This window comes from Lonchura striata, chromosome 31 (assembly GCF_050655825.1).
Source record: "Lonchura striata isolate lonStrDom1 chromosome 31, ASM5065582v1, whole genome shotgun sequence".
NCBI classification, from domain to species: Eukaryota; Metazoa; Chordata; class Aves; order Passeriformes; family Estrildidae; genus Lonchura; species Lonchura striata.
In genome coordinates, this window is record NC_140733.1 from 5,240,210 (window position 1) to 5,264,885 (window position 24,676).

A 24,676-nucleotide genomic window follows, 5' to 3' on the forward strand; every position below is an offset into this window, starting at 1 on the left:
TTCTCCTGGTCGCTCTGACCACCTTGGAGGTCTGAGCTCTCGGCCGCTCCGGCCAGCCCAGAGGACCAAACTTCACCGATCGAGGACCAAACCTCTCCGATCTCTCCGATCTCTCTCCGATCTCTCTCCGATCTCTCTCCGATCTCTCTCTGATCTCTCTCCGATCTCTCTCTGATCTCTCTCTGATCTCTCTCCGATCTCTCCGATCTCTCTCCGATCTCTCTCCGATCTCTCTCTGATCTCTCTCCGATCTCTCCGATCTCTCTCTGATCTCTCTCCGATCTCTCCGATCTCTCTCCGATCTCTCCGATCTCTCCGATCTCTCTCCGATCTCTCTCCGATCTCTCCGATCTCTCTCCGATCTCTCCGATCTCTCTCCGATCTCTCCCCGATCTCTCTCCGATCTCTCTCCGATCTCTCCCCGATCTCTCTCCGATCTCTCTCCGATCTCTCCCCGATCTCTCCCCGATCTCTCCGATCTCTCTCTGATCTCTCTCCGATCTCTCTCCGATCTCTCTCCGATCTCTCTCCGATCTCTCTCCGATCTCTCCGATCTCTCTCCGATCTCTCCCCGATCTCTCCGATCTCTCTCCGATCTCTCTCCGATCTCTCCCCGATCTCTCCGATCTCTCTCCGATCTCTCTGATCTCTCTCCGATCTCTCTCCGATCTCTCTCCGATCTCTCCGATCTCTCTCCGATCTCTCTCCGATCTCTCTGATCTCTCTCCGATCTCTCTCCGATCTCTCTCCGATCTCTCCGATCTCTCTCCGATCTCTCTCCGATCTCTCCCCGATCTCTCTCCGATCTCTCTCCGATCTCTCTGATCTCTCTCCGATCTCTCCGATCTCTCTCCGATCTCTCTCCGATCTCTCTGATCTCTCTCCGATCTCTCTCCGATCTCTCCGATCTCTCTCCGATCTCTCCGATCTCTCTCCGATCTCTCCCCGATCTCTCTCCGATCTCTCTCCGATCTCTCCCCGATCTCTCCCCGATCTCTCCGATCTCTCTCTGATCTCTCTCCGATCTCTCTCCGATCTCTCTCCGATCTCTCTCCGATCTCTCCGATCTCTCTCCGATCTCTCTCCGATCTCTCCCCGATCTCTCCGATCTCTCTCCGATCTCTCTCCGATCTCTCCCCGATCTCTCTCCGATCTCTCCGATCTCTCCGATCTCTCTGATCTCTCTCCGATCTCTCTCCGATCTCTCCCCGATCTCTCTCCGATCTCTCTCTGATCTCTCTCCGATCTCTCTCCGATCTCTCCGATCTCTCCGATCTCTCTCCGATCTCTCTCCGATCTCTCCCCGATCTCTCCGATCTCTCCCCGATCTCTCCGATCTCTCTCCGATCTCTCCGATCTCTCCGATCTCTCTCCGATCTCTCCGATCTCTCTGATCTCTCTCCGATCTCTCTCCGATCTCTCCCCGATCTCTCCCCGATCTCTCTCCGATCTCTCCGATCTCTCTCCGATCTCTCCGATCTCTCCGATCTCTCTCCGATCTCTCCGATCTCTCTGATCTCTCTCCGATCTCTCTCCGATCTCTCCGATCCCTCTCCGATCTCTCTCCGATCTCTCCGATCCCTCTCCGATCTCTCTCCGATCTCTCCGATCTCTCTCCGATCTCTCCGATCTCTCTGATCTCTCTCCGATCTCTCCGATCTCTCTCTGATCCTCTCCGATCTCTCTCCGATCTCTCTCCGATCTCTCCGATCTCTCTGATCCTCTCCGATCTCTCTCCGATCTCTCTCCGATCTCTCCGATCTCTCTGATCCTCTCCGATCTCTCTCCGATCCCTCTCCGATCTCTCTCCGATCTCTCCGATCTCTCTCCGATCTCTCCGATCTCTCTGATCTCTCTCCGATCTCTCCGATCTCTCTCTGATCCTCTCCGATCTCTCTCCGATCTCTCTCCGATCTCTCCGATCTCTCTGATCCTCTCCGATCTCTCTCCGATCTCTCTCCGATCTCTCCGATCTCTCTGATCCTCTCCGATCTCTCTCCGATCACTCTCCGATCTCTCTCCGATCTCTCCGATCTCTCTCCGATCTCTCTCTGATCTCTCTCTGATCTCTCTGATCTCTCTCCGATCTCTCCGATCTCTCTCCGATCTCTCTCCGATCTCTCTGATCTCTCTCCGATCTCTCCGATCTCTCTCCGATCTCTCTCCTCCCTGGCCCCGCCCCTTTCAGCTCCTGGCCCCGCCCCTCTCCTCCCTGGCCCCGCCCCTCTCCTCCCTGGCCCCGCCCCTCTCCGCTCCTGGCCCCGCCCCTCTCCTCCCTGGCCCCGCCCCCGCCCCGCGCATGCGCCGCCGCCGTTTCCGGTCCCTCCTGAGGGGAGGAGGAGCCGCGCGCCAAGATGGCGCAGGCGCTGTCGGCCGAGGAGTTCCGGAGGATGCAGGTGCGGCCGCGGCGCTCGGGGCGGCTCCCGGCGCTCTCAGGGGCTTCCGAGGGGCGGCGGCGGAATGGCGAGGGGGATGTGAAGGGTCCTGGGGGGGGAGGGGGGTGGGGGAGGTTGTGAGGGGGCCTGGGGGGCTCTGGGGCGTTCTGGAGGGTCCTGGGGGGTTCTGGGGGGCTCTGGGGGGTTCTGGGGGGTCCTGGGGGGCTCTGGGGGGTGGTTGTGGGGCTCTGGGGGGCTCTGGAGGGTCCTGGGGGGGCTCTGGGGGAGCTGAGGGGGTCCTGGGGTTGGTTTTGGGGGTCCTGGGGGTGTCTCTGGGGGATCCGGGGGGGTTCTGGGGGGACCTGAGGGTCCTGGGGTGGGTTTTGGGGGTCTCTGGGGGGTTCTGGGGTGGGTTTTGGGGGTCCTGGGAGGTCTCTGGGGGATCCGGGGGGGTCCTGGGGGTCCTGGGGTGGGTTTTGGGGGTCCGGGGGGGTCCTGGGGTCCGTTTTGGAGGTCTTGGGGGGTCTCTGGGGGATCTGGGGGTCCTGGGGTGGCTTTTGGGGGTCCCTGGGTTTGTCAGGCTCGGGGGGTCCTTGGGGGGATTCAGGGGAGATCTGGAGGGTCCCGAGGGTATTTTGGGGGGGTCTCTGGGGGTCTCTTTGCCCCCCCAAACCCGTCCCGGTGCCCCCCAGGCGCAGCTGCTGGAGCTGCGCTCCGAGAACTACCGGCTGTCGGACGAGCTGCGCAGGAACGGCGCCGGTACGGCCGGGGAGGGGAAATTTGGGGGGATTTTGGGGGGCTTTGGGTTTGGGGGGGGTCCCCAGCAGCTGGGGAGGGGTCTCACAGCCCCCCCCTCACGGCTGGGACCCCCCCCCAGAGCTGTCGGGGCTGCGGCAGCGGGTGCAGATGCTGGACAGGGACCTGGCCAAGGCCAACAAGGTGAGGCTGGACCCCCAAAAAAATCCCAAATTCTTCTTGTGACCCCCCAAAAAAACCCCAAATTCTTCTTGTGGCCCCCCAAAAAAAATCCCAAATTCTTCTTGTGACCCTCCAAAAAAATCCCAAATTCTCCTTGTGACCCCCCAAAAAAAATCCCAAATTCTTCTTGTGACCCCCCAAAAAAAATCCCAAATTCTCCTCGTGGCCCCCCAAAAAAAACCCAAATTCTCCTCGTGGGCCCCCAAAAAAATCCCAAATTCTCCTCGTGGCCCCCCAAAAAAAACCCAAATTCTTCTTGTGACCCCCCAAAAAAATCCCAAATTCTTCTTGTGACCCCCCAAAAAAATCCCAAATTCTTCTTGTGGTCCCCCAAAAAAACCCCAAATTCTTCTTGTGACCCCCCAAAAAAATCCCAAATTCTCCTCGTGGCACCCCAAAAAAATCCCAAATTCTTCTTGTGACCCCCTAAAAAATCCCAAATTCTTCTCGTGGCCCCCCAAAAATACTCAAATTCTGGACCCCCCAAAAAATCCCAAATTCTTCTTGTGACCCCCCAAAAAAATCCCAAATTCTTCTTGTGGCCCCCCAAAAAAATCCCAAATTCTCCTCGTGGCCCCCTAAAAAAACCCCAAATTCTCCTCGTGGTCCCCCAAAAACACTCAAATTCTGGACCCCCCAAAAAATCCCAAATTCTTCTTGTGACCCCCCAAAAAAATCCCAAATTCTTCTTGTGACCCCCCAAAAAAATCCCAAATTCTGCACCCCCCCCAAAAAAACCCCAAATTCTTCTTGTGACCCTCCAAAAAAAATCCCAAATTCTCCTTGTGGCCCCCCAAAAACACTCAAATTCTGGACCCCCCAAAAAATCCCAAATTCTCCTCATGACCCTCCCCCCCCACCAAAACCCCCTCAAATTCTGGACCCCCCAAAAAACCCCAAATTCTCCTCGTGGCTCCCAAAACAACCCCAAATTCTCCTTGTGGCCCTCCAAAAAAATCCCAAATTCTCCTCGTGGCCCCCCAAAAAAACCCCAAATTCTCCTCGTGGCCCCCCCAAAACCCCTCAAATTCTGGACCCCCCCAAAAAAAATCCAAATTCTCCTTGTGACCCCCCTAAAAAAATCCCAAATTCTTCTTGTGACCCCCCTAAAAAATCCCAAATTCTTCTTGTGACCCCCCAAAAAAACCCCAAATTCTTCTTGTGACCCCCCAAAAAAATCCCAAATTCTCCTCGTGGCCCCCCCAAAACCCCTCAAATTCTGGACCCCCCAAAAAAACCCCAAATTCTTCTTGTGACCCCCCAAAAAAATCCCAAATTCTCCTCGTGGTCCCCCAAAAACACTCAAATTCTGGACCCTCCAAAAAACCCCAAATTCTCCTCATGTCCCCCCCAAAAACCCCAGATTCTCCTCGTGACCCCCCAAAAAATCCCAAATTCTTCTTGTGACCCTCCAAAGAAACCCCAAATTCTCCTCGTGGGCCCCCAAAAACACTCAAATTCTGGACCCCCAAAAAACCCCAAATCCTCCTCGTGGCCCTCCAAAAAAATCCCAAATTCTCCTCGTGGCCCCCCAAAAAAATCCCAAATTCTCCTTGTGGCCCCCCAAAAACACTCAAATTCTGGACCCCCAAAAAACCCCAAATTCTCCTCGTGACACCTCAAAAAAAACCCAAATTCCCCTTGTGACCCTCCCCCCCCACCAAAAACCCCTCAAATTCTGGACCCCCCAAAAAAAAAATCCAAATTCTCCTCATGTCCCCCCCAAAAACCCCAGATTCTCCTCGTGGCCCCCCAAAAACACCCCAAATTCTTCTTGTGACCCAGAAAAAACACTCAAATTCTCCCCATGTGCCCCCCAAAAAAATCCCAAATTCTCCTCATGACCTTCAAAAAAAATCCCAAATTCTCCTCGTGGCCCCCCAAAAACACTCAAATTCTGGACCCCCCCAAAAACCCCCAAATTCTCCTCATGACCCCACAAAAAATCCCCCCAAATTCTTTTCGTGACCCCTGAAAAGAAACCTCCAAATTCTTTTCGTGACCCCAGAAAAACTCAAATTCTCCTCATGTGTCCCCCAAAAAAACCCCAAATTCTTCTCATGACACCCCAAAAATAAACCCAAATTCCTCTCATGACCCCCCAGGACCCCCAAAATCCCTCTGAGATTCCTCCCATGACCCCCCCGTCCCCACCTGAGACCCCCAAAAATGCCCCTGGGACCCCCAAATCCCCCCCAAATCCCCCCAAAATCCCTCCAGACCCCCCTGGGACCCCCAAATCCCCCCAAAATCCCCCCAGACCCCCCTGGGACCCCCAAATCCCCCCAAAATCCTCCCCAGACCCCCCTGGGACCCCCAAATCCCCCCAAATCTCCCCAAAATCCTCCCCAGACCCTTCTGGGACCCCCAAATCCCCCCAAATCTCCCCGAAATCCCCCCCGGACCCCCGTGGGACCCCCAAATCTCCCCCAAAACCCCCCGGTGACCCCTCCCCTTCTTTTCCAGGCCCTCAGCAAGAGCAAGAAGGCCCAGGTGGGTCCTGGGGGGATTTTGGGGGGGGGTCTCGGGGTATGTTTTGGAGTCTCTGGGTTCATTTTGGGGTGTCTGGGGGATTCAGGGGAATTTTGGGGGTGTCTGAGGCCGTTTTGGGGATCTTTGGGGTCATTTTTGGGGTTTCTGGGCTCATTTTTGGGGTGTCTGAGCCCGTTTCTTGGGTGCGTGACCCCATTTTTGGGGTGTCTGAGCCTGTTTTTGGGGTGTGACTCCATTTTTAGGGTTTCTGATCCCATTTTTGGGGTGTCTGAGCCTGTTTTTGGGGTGTGACTCCATTTTTAGGGTGTCTGATCCCGTTTTTGGGGTGTCTGAGCCTGTTTTTGGGGTGTGACTCCATTTTTAGGGTGTCTGATCCCATTTTTGGGGTGTCTGAGCCTGTTTTTGGGGTGTGACTCCATTTTTAGGGTTTCTGATCCCATTTTTGGGGTGTCTGAGCCTTTTTTTGGGGTGTGACTCCATTTTTAGGGTTTCTGATCCCATTTTTGGGGTGTTTGAGCCTGTTTTTGGGGTGTGACTCCATTTTTAGGGTGTCTGATCCCATTTTTGGGGTGTCTGAGCCTGTTTTTGGGGTGTGACTCCATCTTTAGGGTGTCTGATCCCATTTTTGGGGTGTCTGAGCCTGTTTTTGGGGTGTGACTCCATTTTTAGGGTTTCTGATCCCGTTTTTGGGGTGTCTGAGCCTGTTTTTGGGGTGTGACCCCATTTTTAGGGTGTCTGATCCCATTTTTGGGGTGTCTGAGCCTTTTTTTGGGGTGTGACTCCATTTTTAGGGTGTCTGATCCCATTTTTGGGGTGTCTGAGCCTGTTTTTGGGGTGTGACTCCATTTTTAGGGTGTCTGATCCCATTTTTGGGGTGTCTGAGCCTGTTTTTGGGGTGTGACTCCATTTTTAGGGTGTCTGATCCCATTTTTGGGGTGTCTGAGCCTTTTTTTGGGGTGTGACTCCATTTTTAGGGTTTCTGATCCCGTTTTTGGGGTGTCTGAGCCTGTTTTTGGGGTGTGACTCCATTTTTAGGGTTTCTGATCCCATTTTTGGGGTGTCTGAGCCTGTTTTTGGGGTCCCCAGGAGGTGGAGGCCCTGCTGGGGCAGACCTGGGTTCTTCAGGGGGGTTCCTGAGGGTGTTTTGGGTTATTTTGGGGCTTTCTGAGGATTTCTGGGTGGGTTCGGGGACGTTTTTGGTGTTCCTGACCCCGTTTTTGGGGTGTCTGAGCCAATTTTTGGGGTTCCCATCCCATTTTTGGGGTCCCCAGGAGGTGGAGGCGCTGCTGGGGGAGACCAGGATGCTGCAGGGGAAGCTGCAGAGCCAAGAGGACGATTTCCGTCTGCAGAACAGCACCCTGCTGAGGGAGCTGGCCAAGGTGGGCCCAAAACCCCCCAAAATCCCCCCAAAATCCCCCCAAAATTCCCCCAAAATACCCCCAGCACCCTGCTGAGGGAGCTGGCCAAGGTGGACCCAAAACTCCCCAAAATCCCCCCAAAATTCCCCCCAAAATCCCCCCAAAATTCCCCAAAAATCCCCCCTGGGACCCCAGCCCCCTGCTGAGGGAGCTGGCCAAGGTGGGCCCAAAACCCCCAAAATCCCCCCAAAATCCCCCCAAAATTCCCCCCAAAATTCCCCCTGACACCACCAGCACCCTGCTGAGGGAGCTGGCCAAGGTGGGCCCAAAATCCCCAAAATCCCCCCAAAATTCCCCCAAAATTCCCCCAAAATACCCCCAGCACCCTGCTGAGGGAGCTGGCCAAGGTGGGCCCAAAACCCCCAAAATCCCCCCAAAATTCTTCCCAAAATACCCCCAAAATACCCCCAGCACCCTGCTGAAGGAGCTGGCCAAGGTGGGCCCAAAACCCCCAAAATCCCCCCAAAATTCCCCCTAAAATCCCCCCAAAATCCCCCCAAAATCCCCTCAACATCCCCCCAGAGATCCCCCCAAAATCCCCCCAAAATTCCCCCCAAATCCCCCCAAAATTCCCCCTGACACCACCAGCACCGTCCTGAGGGAGCTGGCCAAGGTGGGCCCCAAATTTCCCCCAAATCGCCCCAAAATTCCCACAAAAATCTCCCCAAAATCTCCCCAATTCCCTCCCAAAATTTCCCACAAATTCCCCCCAAAATCCCCCCAAAATCTCCCCAAATCCCCCCCAAAACGCCACAAAATCACCCCGGGACCCCCAAAATCTCTTCCTGTACCCTTTAAATCCCCCAGAGGGGCGATTTTTGGGGTTCCCAGGGGTGATTTTGGGGTGAATTTTGGGGGTCCCAGAGATGATTTTGGGGTGGGTTTTGGAGTGAATTTTGGGGGTCCCACGGGTGATTTTGGGGTGATTTTTGGGGTTCCCAGGGGTGATTTTGGGGTGAATTTTGGGGGTCCCAGGGGTGATTTTGGGGTGAATTTTGGGGGTTCCCAGGGGTGATTTTGGGGTGAATTTTGGGGGTCCCAGGGGTGATTTTGGGGTTGATTTTTTGGGGGGTCCTAGAGGTGATTTTGGGGTGAATTTTGGGGGTCCCAGGGGTGATTTTGGGTTTATTTTTGGGGGTCCCAGAGTTGATTTTGGGGTGAATTTTGGGGGTCCCAGAGATGATTTTGGGGTGGGTTTTGGGGTGAATTTTGGGGTTCCCAGGGGTGATTTTGGGGTGATTTTGGGGTGATTTTTGGGGTGATTTTTGGGGGTCCCAGGGGTGATTTTGGGGTGGATTTTGGAGTGAATTTTGGGGTTCCCAGGGGTGATTTTGGGTTGATTTTTGGGGGTCCCAGAGATGATTTTGGGGTGGATTTTGGGGTGATTTTTGGGGGTCCCAGAGATGATTTTGGGGTGGATTTTGGAGTGAATTTTGGGGGTCCCACGGGTGATTTTGGGGTGATTTTTGGGGGTCCCAGAGATGATTTTGGGGTGGGTTTTGGGGTGATTTTTGGGGGTCCCAGGGGTGATTTTGGGGTGAATTTTGGGGTTCCCAGGGGTGATTTTGGGGTGATTTTTGGGGGTCCCAGGGGTGATTTTGGGGTGAATTTTGGGGGTCCCGGGGTGATTTTGGGGTGGATTTTGGGGGGTCCCAGAGTTGATTTTGGGGTGATTTTTGGGGGTCCCAGGGGTGATTTTGGGGTGAATTTTGGGGTTCCCAGGGGTGATTTTGGGGTGATTTTTGGGGGTCCCAGGGGTGATTTTGGGGTGGATTTTGGAGTGAATTTTGGGGGTCCCAGGGGTGATTTTGGGGTGATTTTTGGGGGTCCCAGAGTTGATTTTGGGGTGATTTTTGGGGTCCCAGAGTTGATTTTGGGGTGGATTTTGGAGTGAATTTTGGGGTTCCCAGGGGTGATTTTGGGGTGATTTTTGGGGGTCCCAGAGTTGATTTTGGGGTGATTTTTGGGGGTCCCAGCTCTGTGCCCAGATCGAGGGGCTCGAGGAGGAGAACCGGCGGCTGCAGGAGGGGGGGGCGGGGGGAGCCCCCCGAGACCCCCCCGGGACCCCCCGAGACCCCCCCGGGACCCCCCTGAGCTCGGCCCAGCCCCCCCAGGGCGATGGGGGGACCCCCGAAGGTGAGGGGGGGTCTGGGAGGGATTTTGGGGGGTCCTGGGTGAGAATTTGGGGGTCTGGGAGGGATTTTGGGGGATCCTGGGTGAGAATTTGGGGGTCTGGGGTGGATTTTGGGGGTCCTGGGTGGGAATTTGGGGGTCTGGGGGGGATTTTGGGGGTCTGGGGGAGATTTTGGGGGTCCTGGGTGGGATTTTGGGGGTCCTGGGGGGATTTTGGGGGTCTGGGGTGGATTTTGGGGGGTCCTGGGGGTGATTTTGGGGGTCCCAGGGGTGATTTTGGGGGTCCTGGGTGGGAATTTGGGGGGTCCTGGGTGGGAATTTGGGGGTCCTGGGGTGGATTTTGGGGGTCTGGGGGGATTTTGGGGGGTCCTGGGGAGAATTTGGGGGTCCTGGGGAGAATTTGGGGGTCCTGGGGGGATTTTGGGGGGTCCTGGATGGGATTTTGGGGTCCTGGGGGGTTTTGGGGTCCTGGGGTGGATTTTGGGGGTCTGGGAGGGATTTTGGGGTCCTGGGGTGGATTTTGGGGGTCCTGGGGGGGATTTTGGGGGGGTTCAGGGTCTCTGATACCCCTCCCCCTCCCAGAGCCCCCCCAAAAAGAAGAGAAAGAGGAGGGGGGAGGGGGGGACGCCCCCCCCATGGAGCCCCCAGCCCCCCCCGCCCAGGTACGGGGTTTTGGGGGGATTTTGGGGGATTTTGGGGGTTTTTTGGGGGGTTTTGGGGGGATTTTGGGGGATTTTGGGGGTTTTTTGGGGGTTTTTGGGGGGTTTTTGGGGGGATTCGGGGTTTTTTTGGGGGGATTTTGGGTTTTTTGTGGGGGAGATTTTGGGTTTTGGGGGGTATTTTGGGTTTTTTTGGGGGGATTTTGTTATTTTGGGGGGGTCTGGGTTTGCTTTTGGGGATTTTTTGGGGGGATTTTGGTTTTTTTGGGGGGAGATTTTGGGTTTTTGGGGGAATTTTGTGGTTTTTTTGGACGGTCTGGGCTTGATTTTGGGGTTTTTTGGGAGATTTTGGTTTTTTTGGGGGAGATTTTGGGTTTTTTTGGGGGGGGATTTTGGGTTTTTTTGGGGGAGATTTTGAGTTTTTTTGGGGGGGGATTTTGTTTTTTTGTGGGGGGGGATTTTGGGGTGGTCTGGGTTTGCTTTTGGGTTTTTTTTGGGGGGATTTTGGGTTTTTTTGGGGGATTTTGGGGTTTTTTTGGGGAGGATTTTGGGGTTTTTTGGGGAGGATTTTGGGTTTTTTTTGGGGGATTTTGGGGTTTTTTGGGGGATTTTGGGGTTTTTTTGGGGAGGATTTTGGGGTTTTTTGGGGAGGATTTTGGGGTTTTTTGGGGGATTTTGGGTTTTTTTGGGGAGGATTTTGGGGTTTTTTTTGGGGGGATTTTGGGATTTTTGGGAGGATTTTGGGGGTGTCTGGGTTTTCTGGGGGGGAATTTTGGGGGCACCGGGGAGGTTTTTTGGGGGATTTTGGGTTTTTTTGGGGAGGATTTTGGGGTTTTTTGGGGGATTTTGGGGTTTTTTTTGGGGAGGATTTTGGGTTTTTTTTTGGGGAGGATTTTGGGGTTTTTTGGGGAGGATTTTGGGTTTTTTTGGGGAGGATTTTGGGTTTTTTTGGGGGATTTCGGGGTTTTTTGGGGGATTTTGGGTTTTTTTGGGGGGGATTTCGGGGTTTTTTGGGGAGGATTTTGGGGTTTTTTGGGGAGGATTTTGGGGTTTTTTTGGGGAGGATTTTGGGGTTTTTTTGGGAGGATTTTGGGGTTTTTTTGGGGGAGGTTTCTCAAGGGAATTTTGGGGCTTGGAATAAATTTGGGGAATTCGGGTTTATTTTTTTGGGTGGGTGGTCTTTGGAGGAGATTTTGGGGGGAAATGCGGGATTTTGAGGGACGGAGAATTTGGGGTTTTTTTGGGTGGAATTTTGGGGGGATTTTGGGGGTTTTGGGGAGGGGGGAGGTGGAATTTGGGGGGTCTCACGGGGGTCTCTCGCAGGCTGAGGTGACCCAGCTGCAGGAGGAGGTGGCCAAGGTGAGGGGGAAATTTGGGTTTTTTTGGGAGGATTTGGGGTGTTTTTGGAGGATTTGGGGTTTTTTGGGAGGATTTGGGGAGATTTTTTTTTTTTTTTTGAGGATTTTGGGGTTTTTTTAGAGGATTTGGGTGAGATTTGGGTTTTTTTGGAGAGGATTTGGGATTTTTTTAGAGGATTCGGGTGAGATTTGGGGTTTTTTGGGGAGGATTTGGGATTTTTTGGGAGGATTCGGGGGGGTTTTTTTGAAAGGATTTGGGTAAAATTTAAGCCTTTTGGGGAGGATTTGGGGTTTTTGGGTTGAATTTGGGTTTTTTTGGGGAGGATTTGGGTTTTTTTGAAAGGATTTGGGTGAGATTTGGATTTTTTTGGGGAGGATTTGGGGGTTTTTGGGAAGATTTGCGGTTTTTGGGTTAAATTTAGTTTTTTTTGGGGAGGATTTGGGTTTTTTTGGGAGGGTTTGGGTTTTTTTGGGAGGATTTGGGGTTTTTGGGTTGGATTTGGGTTTTTTTGGGGAGGATTTGGGGTTTTTGGGTTGGATTTGGCTTTTTTGGGGAGGATTTGGGGTTTTTTGGGGAGGATTTGGGTTTTTTTGGGAGGATTTTGGGGGATTTTTTTTTGTTTTTTGAGGATTTGGGGGTTTTTTTGGTGCAATTTGGGGCTTTTTTGGGACCTCCAAGGGGAAATTTGGTGGTTCCTGGACGTGATTTTTTGGGATTTGGATCCCAGAGGGATTTGGGATTTTGGGGAGAGTTTTGGGGAGGAATTTGGTGATTTTTGGGGGGCTTCCAAGTGGTTCCCCCCCTCAATTTTGTGCCCCCCACCCCAAATTTCCCAGCTGACGGAGGAGCTGCGGGAACAGCGAGAGAGGTGAGAATTTTGGCAAATTTTGGGGGATTTTTGGGAATTTTTTCCCACCATTTTTCCTCCTTTGCCCCCATTTTTCTCCCCATTTTTCCCATTTTTTCCAATTTTCCCTGTTTCTTCATTTCCCCCCCCAATTTCCCCCTTTTTTCCCCTATTTTCCCTCATTTCTCCCAAATTTTTAATCAACTTTCCCTCATTTTCTGCATTTCCCTCTAATTTCCCCCATTTTCCCTTTTTTCCCCCCATTTCTCTCAAATTTTCACCCATTTTTCCGATTTTTCCCCATTTTCCCAATTTCCCCCCAATTTTTCCCATTTCCCCCCAATTTTCACCCTTTTTTCCCCATTTTTCCTTTTTTCTCCCCATTTGCTTCAAATTTTCCCCCATTTCCCCCCAATTTTTTCTATTTTTCCATATTTTTCCCATTTCCTTATTTTTTCTCCATTTTCCCCCAATTTCCCCCTTTTTTTGCCCATTTTTCCTTCTTTCCCCCCATTTCTCCCAATTTTTCACCCATTATTCCTCCAATTTTTTCCCAATTTTTTTCCCAATTTTCCCCCAATTTTCACTCTTTTTTCCCCCATTTCCCCCCAATTTTCCCCTTTTTTTGCCCATTTTTGCCCATTTCCCCCCATTTTTTCCCCAGTTTTCTCCGCCTGCAGGAGGAGAAGGAGACGCTGCTCCAGGAGAGCCGGTGGGGGATTTGGGGGAAATTTGGGGGATTTTGGGGAATTTGGGGGATTTTGGGAGATTTTGGGGGAATTTGGGGGATTTTGGGGTCCCTGGTGTTTTGGGGTGGTTTTGGGGTGGTTTTTGAGGTGCTTTTGGGTGTTTTTGGGGTGTTTTTGAGGATATTTTGGGGGTGGTTTTGGGGTGTTTTGGGTGGTTTTTGGGGTGTTTTTGGTGTCCCCACGTTTCTGGGTGTTTTTGAAGATATTTTTGGGGTGTTTTGGGTGTTTTTGGGGATATTTTTGGGGTGTTTTTGGGGATGTTTTTGAGGATGTTTTTGGGGTGTTTTGGGTGTTTTTGGGGATGTTTTCGAGGATGTTTTTGGGGTGTTTTTGGCGTCCCCACATTTCGGGGTGTTCTTGGGTGTTTTTGAGGATGTTTTTGGGTGGTTTTTGGGATGTTTTAGGTGTCCCCACGTTTCTGACGTTTTGGGGTGTTTTTTGGGGTGTTTTTAGGGTGGTTTTGGGGTGTTTTGGGTGGTTTTTGGGTGTTTTGGATGTTTTTGGGGTTGTTTTTGATGTCCCCACATTTTGGGGTGGTTTCGGGGTGTTTCGGGTGTTTTGGGGGTGTTTCTGAGGGTGTTTTGGGGTGTTTTGGGTGTTTCTGGGGTGTTTCTGAGGGTGTTTTGGGGTGTCTGGGGTGTTTCTGGGGTGTTTCTGAGGGTGTTTCAGGGTGTCTGGGGTGTTTTGGGTGTTTCTGAGGGTGTTTTGGGGTGTTTTGGGGTGTCTGGGGTGTTTCTGAGGGTGTTTTGGAGTGTCTGGGGTGTTTTTGGGTGTTTCCGAGTGTGTTTTGGGGTGTCTGGGGTGTTTCTGAGGGTGTTTCTGAGGGTGTTTTGGGGTGTTTTGGGTGTTTCTGGGGTGTTTCTGAGGGTGTTTTGGGGTGTCTGGGGTGTCTGGGGTGTTTCTGAGGGTGTTTTGGGTGTTTTTGGGTGTTTCTGAGGGTGTTTCGGGGTGTTTCTGAGGGTGTTTCTGAGGGTGTTTCGGGGTGTTTCGGGGTGTTTTTGGGTGTTTCTGAGGGTGTTTTGGGGTGTTTTGGGGTGTTTCTGAGGGTGTTTCGGGGTGTTTCGGGGTGTTTTTGGGTGTTTCTGAGGGTGTTTTGGGGTGTTTTGGGGTGTTTCTGAGGGTGTTTCGGGGTGTCTGGGGTGTTTTGGGGTGTTTCTGAGGGTGTTTCGGGGTGTCTGGGGTGTTTCTGGGTGTTTCCGAGTGTGTTTCGGGGTGTCTGGGGTGTCTGGGGTGTTTCTGAGGGTGTTTCGGGTGTTTTTGGGGTGTCCCCAGGGCCCGCTGGGACGCGCAGGCGCAGGAGCTGCAGGCTCGGGGCCGGCGGCTGCAGCAGGAGCTGGAGGCGGCCACCAAGGTGGGGCAGGGCCCCAGAGAGACCCCAGACCCAATAGAGACCCCAGAGAGACCCAGAGAGACCCAGAGAGACCCAGAGAGACCCCAGACCCCACAGGGACCCCAGACCCAATAGAGACCCCAGAGAGACCCCAGAGAGACCCCAGACCCAATAGAGACCCCAGACCCAATAGAGACCCCAGAGAGACCCAGAGAGACCCAGAGAGACCCCAGACCCAATAGAGACCCCAGACCCAATAGAGACCCCAGACCCAATAGAGACCCCATAGAGACCCCAGAGAGACCCCATAGACCCCATAGACCCCATAGAGACCATAGAGACCCCATAGAGACCCCCCAGTGCCCGTGGGGTGTTTTTGTGGTGTTTTTGGGGTGGTTTTGGGGTGGTTTTGGGGTGTTTTTGGGGTGTTTTTGGGGTGTTTTTGGGGTGGTTTTGGGGTGTTTTTGGGGTGTTTTTGTGGTGTTTTTGGGGTGGTTTTGGGGTGGTTTTGGGGTGTTTTTGTGGTGTTTTTGGGGTGTTTTTGTGGTGGTTTTGGGGTGGTTTTGGGGTGGTTTTGGGGTGTTTTTGGGGTGTTTTTGTGGTGTTTTTGGGGTGGTTTTGGGGTGGTTTTGGGGTGGTTTTGGGGTGGTTTTGGGGTGATTTTGGGTGTTTTGGGGTGTTTTTGGGGTGGTTTTGGGGTGATTTTGGGGTGTTTCGGGGCAGGCCCAGGCGGGGCTGCGGGAGCTGAGTGAGGCCCAGGCCCGGGAGCTGCGGGACAGCCGGAGCCAGAGGGAGAGGCTGGAGAGGGAGCTGCAGGTACGGGGGGGTCCTGGGGGGTTTGGGGGTCCTGGGGGGTTTGGGGGGTCTTTGGGGGGTCTTTGGGGGGATTTGGGGGGGATTTGGGGGGATTTTGGGTCTTTTCAGGGGGATTTGGGGAGTCCTGGGGGGGATTTGGGGTCTTTTCAGGGGGATTTGGGGGGTCATGCGGGCGGTTTGGGGGGTCCTGGGGGATTTGGGGGGTCCTGGGGGGGATTTCGGGGGTCCTGGGGGGGATTTGGGGTCTTTTCAGGGGGATCTGGGGGGTCTTTGGGGGGATTTGGGATCTTTTCAGGGGAATTTGGGGGTTCCTGGGGGTATTTTGGGGGATCCTGGGGGTTTTGGGGTCTTTTCAGGGGGATTTGGGGGTCCTGGGGGGAATTTGAGGAGGTCCTGGGGGGGTTCTGTGAGGATTTGGAGGATCCTGGAGGGGTCCTGGAGGAGTTTGGGGTCTTTTCAGGGGGATTTGGGGGGTCCTGGGGGGTATTTTGGGGGGTCCTGTGGGGGTTTGGGGTCTTTTCAGGGGAAATGTGGGGGACCTGGGAGGGATTTGGGGATCCTGGGGTCTTTCTGTGACGATTTGGGGGTCCTGGGGGTAATTTGGGGGGGTCCTGGGGGGGTTCTGTGAGGGTTTGGAGGGTCCTGGGGGAGTCCTGGAGGACTCTGGGGTCTTTTCAGGGGAATTTGGGGGTCCTGGGGGGGTTTTGGGGGGTCCCCAGGCAGATTTTGGGGCTCCCAGGGGATTTAGGGGGGTCCCCAGGCAGATTTTGGGGCTCCCGGGGGGTTTTGGGGGGTCCCTGGGCAGATTTTGGGGCTCCCGGGGGATTTCGGGGGGTCCCCAGGCAGATTTTGGGGCTCCCGGGAGATTTCAGGGGTCCCCAGGCAGATTTTGGGGCTCCCGGGGGATTTCGGGGGGTCCCCAGGCAGATTTTGGGGCTCCCAGGGGATTTTGGGGGGTCCCCAGGCAGATTTTGGGGCTCCCAGGGGATTTTGGGGGGTCCCCAGGCAGATTTTGGGGATTTCAGGGGGTCCCCAGGCAGATTTTGGGGCTCCCGGGGGATTTCGGGGGGTCCCCAGGCAGATTTTGGGGATTTCGGGGGATCCCCAGGCAGATTTTGGGGCTCCCGGGGGATTTTGGGGGGTCCCCAGGCAGATTTTGGGGATTTCGGGGGGTTTGGGGGGGTCCCCGGGCAGATTTTGGGGCTCCCAGGGGATTTCGGGGGGTCCCCAGGCAGATTTTGGGGCTCCCGGGGGGTTTTGGGGGGTCCCCAGGCAGATTTTGGGGCTCCCGGGGGATTTCGGGGGGTCCCCGGGCAGATTTTGGGGTGTCCCCAGGTGTGCTCAGGTGAGCGGGAGGAGCTGCGCCAGCGCCTGCACGAGGCCGAGGCCGCCCAGGTGACCCCAAAAACCCCCCGAGACCCCTCCCCACTTTTGGGGTCCCCCCCCAGGCATTGGGGACCCCCCAAAATCTCCCCGTGCCCCCCCAGGAGCGGCTGAGGGAGGAGCAGGAGCAGCAGCGGGGGCAGCTCGAGGTCAGCGAGGTTTGGGGGATTTTGGGGAAATTTGGGGGGAAATTTTGGGGGGTTGGGGGAAATTTGGGAGATTTTGAGGAAAATTTGGGAGGGGGGGGGGATTTTGGGGGAAATTTTAGATTTTGGGGTAAGTTTTGGGAGGATTTTGAGGAAAATTTGGGGGAAATTTTGGGGGACAATTCAGGGACGTTTTGGGGGTAAATTGTAGGAGATTTTGGTGTAAATTTTGGGGGGATTTTGAGGAAAAATTGGGGGAAATTGGGGGATTTTGGATAAATTTTTGAGGAAAATTTGGGGGATTGGGGGAAATTTTGGGGGAAATTTGGGGGATTTTTGATAAATTTGGGGGGGATTTTGGGGTAAATTTTAGGTCCCTATCTGACCCCAAAATGTCCCCGAATTGTCCCCAAATGTCCCCAAATAGCCCTGAATTGTCCCCAGATTTCCCGAAATTGTCCCAAAAATGTCCCCAAAATGTCCCTGAATTGTCCCCAGATGTCCCAAATTGTCCCCAAATGTCCCAAATTGTCCCAAATTGTCCCCAAATGTGCCCAAATTGTCTCCAAATGTCCCAAATTGTCCCCAAATGTTCCCAAATTGTCCCCAAATGTCCCAAATTGTCCCCAAATTGTCCCCAAATGTCCCAAATTGTCCCCAAATTGTCCCCAAATTGTCCCCAAATGTCCCAAATTGTCCCCAAATGTTCCCAAATTGTCCCCAAATGTCCCCAAATTGTCCCCAAATTGTCCCCAAATGTTCCCAAATGTCCCCAAATGTCCCCAAATGTCCCCAAATGTCCCCAGATGTGCCAAATTGTCCCCAAATGTTCCCAAATGTCCCCAAATGTCCCCAAATGTCCCCAAATGTCCCCAAATGTCCCAAATGTCCCAAATTGTCCCCAAATGTCCCAAATTGTCCCCAAATGTCCCCAAATGTTCCCAAATGTCCCAAATTGTCCCCAAATGTTCCCAAATGTCCCCAAATGTCCCCTCAGGAGGAGCTGGGGCAGCTGCGGGCGGCGCTGGGGGAGGAGCAGCGGCTGCGGGAGCTGCACGAGGCCGAAGGACGAGCCCTGAGGCAGGTGAGAGCCCAAAATCCCCAAAAAGTGCCCCAAAAATCCTCAAAAACTGCCCTGAAATCCACTGAAACTGCCCAAAATCCCCAAAAACTGCCCCAAAAATCCTCAAAAACTGCCCTGAAATCCACTGAAACTGCCCAAAATCCCCAAAACTGCCCTGAAATCCCCAAAAACTGCCCCGAAATCCCCAAAAACTGCCCCAAAATCCCCTAAAACTGCCCCAAAAATCCTTAGAAACTGCCCTGAAATCCACTGAAACTGCCCAAAATCCCCAAAAACTGCCCCAAAAATCCTCAAAAACTGCCCTGAAATCCACTGAAACTGCCCCAAAATCCCCTAAAACTGCCCCAAAATCCCCAAAAACTGCCCGAAATCCCCAAAAACTGCCCCGAAATCCCCAAAAACTGCCCCAAAATCCACTGAAACTGCCCCAAAATCCCCAAAAACTGCCCCGAAATCCCCAAAAACTGCCCTGAAATCCACTGAAACTCCCCCAAAATCCCCAAAAACTGCCCCAAAAATCCTCAAAAACTGCCCCAAAATCTCCCAAAACTGCCCCAAAATCCACTGAAATAACCCTAAAATCCCCAAAAACTGCCCCAAAATCCCCCAAAACTGCCCCAAAATCCCCTAAAACTGCCCCAAAATCCACTGAAACAGCCTCAAAAACCCCAAAACCAGCCCCAAAACCAGCCCCAAAAACCCACTGAAACAGCCTCAAAACTGCCCCAAAATCCCCTAAAACTGCCCAAAAATCACCTGAAGTCCCCAAAACTCTCCTGAAATCCCCTAAAACGCCCCAAAATCCCGTGAAACTCTCCAAAATCCTCCTCAAGCCCCCCAAAAATCTCCTAAACCTCCCCAAACCCCCCCCTTCAAATCCCCTAAAACCTTCCCAAAAATCCCCTAAAACTCCCAAAATCCTCCCAAACCCTCCCAAAAAATCCCCCGAGACTCCCCAAAACCTCCCAAAAATGCCCCGAGACTCCCCAAAACCTCCCAAAAATGCCCCGAGACTCCCCAAAACCTCCCCAAAATCCCCCGAGACTCCCCAAACCCTCCCAAAAATCCCCCGAGACTCCCCAAACCCTCCCAAAAATGCCCCGAGACTCCCCAAAACCTCCCAAAACTGTCCAAGACTCCCCAAAACCTCCCAAAAATGCCCCAGACTCCCCAAAACCTCCCAAAAATCCCCCGAGACTCCCCAAAACCTCCCAAAAATGCCCCGAGACTCCCCAAAACCTCCCAAAAATCCCCCGAGACTCCCCAAACCCTCCCAAAAATGCCCCGAGACTCCCCAAAACCTCCCAAAAATGCCCCGAGACTCCCCAAACCCTCCCAAAAATCCCCCGAGACTCCCCAAAACCTCCCAAAAATGCCCCGAGACTCCCCAAAACCTCCCAAAAATGCCCCGAGACTCCCCAAACCCTCCCAAAAATGCCCCGAGACTCCCCAAAACCTCCCAAAAATCCCCCGAGACTCCCCAAAACCTCCCAAAAATGCCCCGAGACTCCCCAAAACCTCCCAAAAATGCCCCGAGACTCCCCAAACCCTCCCAAAAATCCCCCGAGACTCCCCAAAAATCCCCCGAGACTCCCCAAAACCTCCCAAAAATCCCCCGAGACTCCCCAAAAATCCCCCGAGACTCCCCAAAACCTCCCAAAAATGCCCCGAGACTCCCCAAAACCTCCCAAAAATCCTCCGAGACTCCCCAAAACCTCCCAAAAATCCCCCGAGACTCCCCAAAACCTCCCAAAAATCCTCCGAGACTCCCCAAAACCTCCCAAAAATCCCCCGAGACTCCCCAAACCCTCCCAAAAATCCCCCGAGACTCCCCAAACCCTCCCAAAAATCCCCCGAGACTCCCCAAAACCTCCCAAAAATCCCCCGAGACTCCCCAAAACCTCCCCAAAATCCCCCGAGACTCCCCAAAACCTCCCAAAAATCCCCCGAGACTCCCCAAAACCTCCCAAAAATCCCCCGAGACTCCCCAAAACCTCCCAAAAATCCCCCAAAATCCCCGTCAGGAGCTGAAGGACGTGCGGGACGCGCAGCGCATCCTGGAGAAGAAAGGCAGCGCCGCCGTGAGCGACCCCGGGAGGGGATTCGGGGACCCCCCGAAAGTTTTCGGGACCCCCCCCGAGAGATTTGGGGGTTCCCCAAACGTGCCCAAAAACGCCGAATTTTGCCCCAAACCAGCTGAAGGACCTGCGCAGGCAGCTGCAGCTGGAGCGGCGCCGCGGGGAGCGGCTGCAGGAGCGGCTGCAGGAGCTGCTGGTGCCCAGCAGGAACCGCTCGGGTCAGGGGGGGCACCCCCAAATTTGGGGTGGGGGAGAACCTCAAAGACATTTTTTGGGGGGGGAAGACCACGAAAAAATTTTTGGGGGAGAAACTCCAAAATTTGGAGGAGTTACCTCAGAATTTGGCGGGGGGGGATTTAAATCTAAAATCCCTAAAATTTGGGATGGCAACCCTAAAATGGGGGAGAGGGGAACTTCGGAATTTGGGGAGGTGGGAACTCAGAAATTTGGGGAGTGGTGACCCCCAAAATTTTGAGGGTGGGAGAAGCCTCAGGGAGGGGGGGAAACCCCAAAATTGAGGAGTGGGAGCCCCAAAATTTGGGGAGGGGGGAACCCGTAAATTCGTGGGAGGGGGTAACCCCAAAATTTGGGGAGGGGTAGCACCAACATTTGGAGGAGAACTCTAAAATTTGGGGAGGGGGAGCCCCAGAATGGGACCCTGATGGATTTTGGGGTCCCTGATGGGATTTTGGGGGTTCCCAGGTATATTTTGGGGTCCCTGAAGGATTTTGGGGTCCCTGATGGGATTTTGGGGTCCCTGATGGATTTTTGGGGTCCCTGTTGGGATTTTGGGGGTCCCTGATGGGATTTTGGGGTCCCTGATGGATTTTGGGGTCCCTGATGGGATTTTTGGGGTCCCTGATGAATTTTGAGGGTCCCTGATGGATTTTGGGGGTCCCTGATGGGTTTTGGGGTCCCTGATGGATTTTGGGGGTTCCCAGGTATATTTTGGGGTCCCTGATGGATTTTGGGGGTCCCTGATGGGTTTTGGGGTCCCTGATGGGTTTTTGGGGTCCCTGATGGGATTTTGGGGTCCCTGATGGGATTTTGGGGGTTCCCAGGTATATTTTGGGGTCCCTGTTGGGTTTTTTGGGGGTTCCCAGGTATATTTTGGGGTCCCTGATGGATTTTGGGGGGTCCCTGATGGATTTTGGGGTCCCTGATGGGATTTTGGGGTCCCTGATGGGATTTTGGGGTCCCTGATGGGATTTTGGGGTCCCTGGTGGGATTTTGGGGGTCCCTGATGGATTTGGGGTCCCTGTTGGGATTTTTGGGGTCCCTGATGGGATTTTGGGGGTCCCTGATGGATTTTGGGGTCCCTGTTGAGATTTTGGGGTCCCTGATGGATTTTGGGGGTTCCCAGGTATATTTTGGGGTCCCTGATGGGATTTTGGGGTCCCTGATGGATTTTGGGGGTCCCTGGTGGGATTTTGGGGGTCCCTGATGGGATTTTTGGGGTCCCTGGTGGATTTTTGGGGGTCCCTGGTGGGATTTTGGGGGTCCCTGATGGATTTTGGGGTCCCTGACGGATTTTGGGGGTTCCCAGGTATATTTTGGGGTCCCTGATGGATTTTGGGGGTTCCCAGGTATATTTTGGGGTCCCTGATGGATTTTGGGGTCCCTGATGGATTTTGGGGGTCCCTGATGGGATTTTTGGGGTCCCTGATGGATTTTGGGGTCCCTGATGGATTTTGGGGGTCCCTGATGGGTTTTGGGGTCCCCCAGGGCTGGAGGAGCTGGGATTGGACGGCGGCTCGTCCCCGGGGCGGGGCCCGGGCGGGGACAGCAGCTCCGTGTCCTCATTGGGCCGCGACGGCTCCGCCCCCGGCAGCACCAAGGTGGGCGGGGCCGAACGGGTTAAAGGGGCGGGGCCTGGCTGGGCGTGGCTCCGGTGGGCGTGCCCTTGGTGGGGCTCCGGTGGGCGGGGCTCCGGTGGGGCTTTGGTGGGCGTGGCTCCTGTGGGCGTGGCCTTTGTGGGCGTGGCCTTGTTGGGGCTCCGGTGGGCGTGGCCTTGGCGGGGCTCCGGTGGGCGTGGCCTTGGTGGGCGTGGCTCCGGTGGGCGTGGCTCCGGTGGGCGTGGCTCCGGTGGGCGTGGCCTGACGGCCCGGCCCCGCCCCGCGCAGTCGGGCTCGGGCAGCCCCGGGGGCGGCAGCGCCGGGGGGGTCCCGGCCGGGGGGGGCCTGTCCCCGGCAGAGGTGGCCGAGCTGTTCCAGAGGCTGGCCCAGAGCCAGCAGGAGCGCTGGCTGCTGGAGGAGAAGGTACTGGGAGCACTGGGAGCGACTGGGAACGGGTCGGGAGCGAGCTGGGGGGGACTGGGAGGGACTGGGGGGACTGGGAGGGACTGGGGAGGAACTGGGAATGGGTTGGGAGCGAACTGGGAGCGAGCTGGGAGGGACTGGGGGGACTGGGAGGGACTGGGAGGGAACTGGGGGAATCTGGGAAGAACTGGGAGGGAACTGGGAGAGACTGGGAGGAACTGGGAAGGACTGGGGGAAACTGGGAGGGACTGGGAAGGACAGGGAGGGAACTGGGAGGGACTGGAAAGGATTGGGAGGAATTGGGAAGGACTCAGAGGGAACTGGAATGGACTGGGGGGACTGGGATGGGACTTGGGGGAACTGGGAGTGACTGGGAAGGACTGGGAGGAACCTGGGGGGACTGGGGGGGACTGGCAGGGACTGGGAGGGAACTGCAGGGGCACTGGGAGGGAACTGGGAAGGACTGGGAAGGGACTGGGAGGGACTGGGAGGGACTGGGAAGGACTGGGAGGAACTGGGAGGGACTGGGAGGGACTGGAAGCGACTGGGAGGAACTGGGAGGGACTGGGAGGAACTGGGAGGGACTGGGAGGAACTGGGAGGGACCTGGGGCACCGCTCACCTGGAGCTGCCGGGGCAGGTGAGGCACCTGGAGGTGTCGAGCGCGTCCATGGCCGAGGATCTGTGCAGGAAAAGCGCCATCATCCAGAGCTTCGTCAGGGACAGCCGCACAGGTGAGGGCACCCGGGCTCACCTGGTGGCACCTGGGCCTCAGGTGGACCTCACCTGTCCCAGCTGTCACTGTAGCCTCACCTGTCCCAGCTGTTCCACTGCTGTCACCTGTGCTGCACGGCCCTCCCTCACCTGTACCCTCACCTGTGCTGCATGGCCCTCCCTCACCTGTACCCTCACCTGTGCTGCACGGCCCTCCCTCACCTGTACCCTCACTTGGCACTGCAGCCAGCCGTCAGCTCACCTGTCCCTTCCTCAGCTGTCCCCATCCGTCTGATGGTTCTTACCTGTGCCAGTGTCACCTGTGCCCTGACCTGGCCCAGTCTCACCTGTCCCAGTCTCACCTGTCCCCACCTGTCCCAGTCTCACCTGTCCCTCTCACCTGTCCCAGTCTCACCTGTCCCCCTCACCTGTCCCCCTCACCTGTCCCAGTCTCACCTATCCCAGTCTCACCTGTCCCCCTCACCTATCCCAGTCTCACCTGTCCCCTCTCACCTGTCCATCTCACCTGTCTTTCTCACCTGTCCCAGTCTCACCTGTCCCTCTCACCTGTCCCAGTCTCCCTTGTCCCTCTCACCTGTCCCTCTCACCTGTCCCATCTCACCTGTCCCCCTCACCTGTCCCATCTCACCTGTCCCATCTCACCTGTCCCCCTCACCTGTCCCAGTCTCACCTGTCCCAGTGTCACCTGTCCCTCTCACCTGTCCCCACCTGCCCGCAGAGGCGGCGGGGCCGGCGCGGCGCGGGGCGGGGGCGGGGCCGGGCCCCGGTGAGGAGGGGCTGCGGGAGATGAACAAGAAGCTGCAGAACCTCCTGGAGGAGCAGCTGACCAAGAACCTGCACCTGGCACAGGTGAGGGGGCGGGGCCCGAAGGGGCGGGGCTTGTGAGAAAGGGGCGTGGCTTGAGAGAAAAGGGGCGTGGCTTGTGAGAAAGGGGCGTGGCTTGTGAGAAAGGGGCGGGGTTGTGAGAAAAGGGGTGCGGTTTGTGAGAAAAGGGGCGGGGCTTGCGAGAAAGGGGCGTGGCTTGTGAGAAAGGGGCGGGGGTTGTGAGGAAAGGGGTGTGGCTTGTGAGAAAGGGGCGTGGCTCCCAAAAGCCCATCGTTTGTGGAGATGGGCGTGGTCTGTGGAAAGGGGTGTGGCTAAACGGGGTGTGGCTCATCGGGGGCGTGGTTTAAACGTGGGGGTGTGGCATAAGCGATGACATCACCGAGTTTACCGACGTGAAAGGGCGGGGCTTAAAGTGGAGGCGGGGCTTTCGGCGGTGGGCGTGGCCAGGACAGGGCGTGGCCGCTCTGGGGGCGTGGCCTCGCGCAGTGGGCGTGGCCTGTTCCCATCCTCATTCCCCTTTTCCAGGACCTGGAGTCGCTGTCCCAGGAGCTGGCGCAGCTCAGGAAGGAACAGGCGACCCCCTCGGGACCCCCCTGAGGGGCGGGGCCTCGCCTGGTGGGCGGGGCCTCGCCCCCGCAGGCTCCGCCCCCCGGCCGGGGCGCTGCTGCGGGGGAGGCGTTGCCCCTTTAAGGCCGTGCTGGGCCCCGCCGGCATTGCCCCTTTAAGGCGGGACGGTTCTTTACATGGCGTTGCCCCTTTAAGGGTGGGGTGGGGGTGTTTCCCGGGTGGGCGTTGCCCCTTTAAGAGCTGGGTCGGTCCCCGCCGCGGCGTTGCCGCTTTAAGGAGGAGGTGGTCCCCACTGTGGCATTGCCCGTTTAAGGGGGGTCCCGCATGCGCCCCCCCCTCTCCCCCCCAATAAACCCGATGTGAATCGCTGCCTCTGACGTCATTTTGCTGCCTTGGGAAAGGGCGGGAGGGCTCGGTGACGTCATTTAAGAGCCTCCCTGCCGA

The 24,676-nt window shown here is 55.4% G+C and overlaps 1 protein-coding gene across 3 annotated transcripts; it reads left to right on the forward strand.

Annotated features, from left to right (window-relative positions):
- The first annotated feature begins 2,301 nt into the window (after nucleotides 1-2,301).
- Nucleotides 2,302-24,602, forward strand: GRIPAP1 (GRIP1 associated protein 1). Of its 3 annotated transcripts, none has more exons than XM_085563715.1 (22): nucleotides 2,302-2,396; nucleotides 3,068-3,134; nucleotides 3,253-3,314; nucleotides 5,820-5,846; nucleotides 7,118-7,225; nucleotides 9,241-9,400; nucleotides 9,980-10,059; nucleotides 11,380-11,415; nucleotides 12,252-12,283; nucleotides 12,927-12,974; nucleotides 14,284-14,362; nucleotides 15,065-15,157; nucleotides 16,493-16,552; nucleotides 16,645-16,689; nucleotides 17,684-17,770; nucleotides 19,795-19,851; nucleotides 19,967-20,093; nucleotides 21,574-21,686; nucleotides 21,972-22,106; nucleotides 22,746-22,839; nucleotides 23,559-23,689; nucleotides 24,191-24,602. In XM_085563715.1, the coding sequence occupies exons 1-22, from the start codon at nucleotides 2,355-2,357 to the stop codon at nucleotides 24,260-24,262; spliced, it is 1,755 nt and encodes a 584-aa protein (XP_085419841.1). In that variant the 5' UTR covers nucleotides 2,302-2,354; the 3' UTR covers nucleotides 24,263-24,602. The 3 variants fall into 3 exon arrangements, with proteins under 3 accessions (XP_085419841.1, XP_085419842.1, XP_085419843.1); XM_085563716.1 differs by having other exon boundaries at nucleotides 19,967-20,066; XM_085563717.1 differs by lacking the exons at nucleotides 9,241-9,400; nucleotides 9,980-10,059.
- The last annotated feature ends 74 nt before the right edge of the window (nucleotides 24,603-24,676 follow it).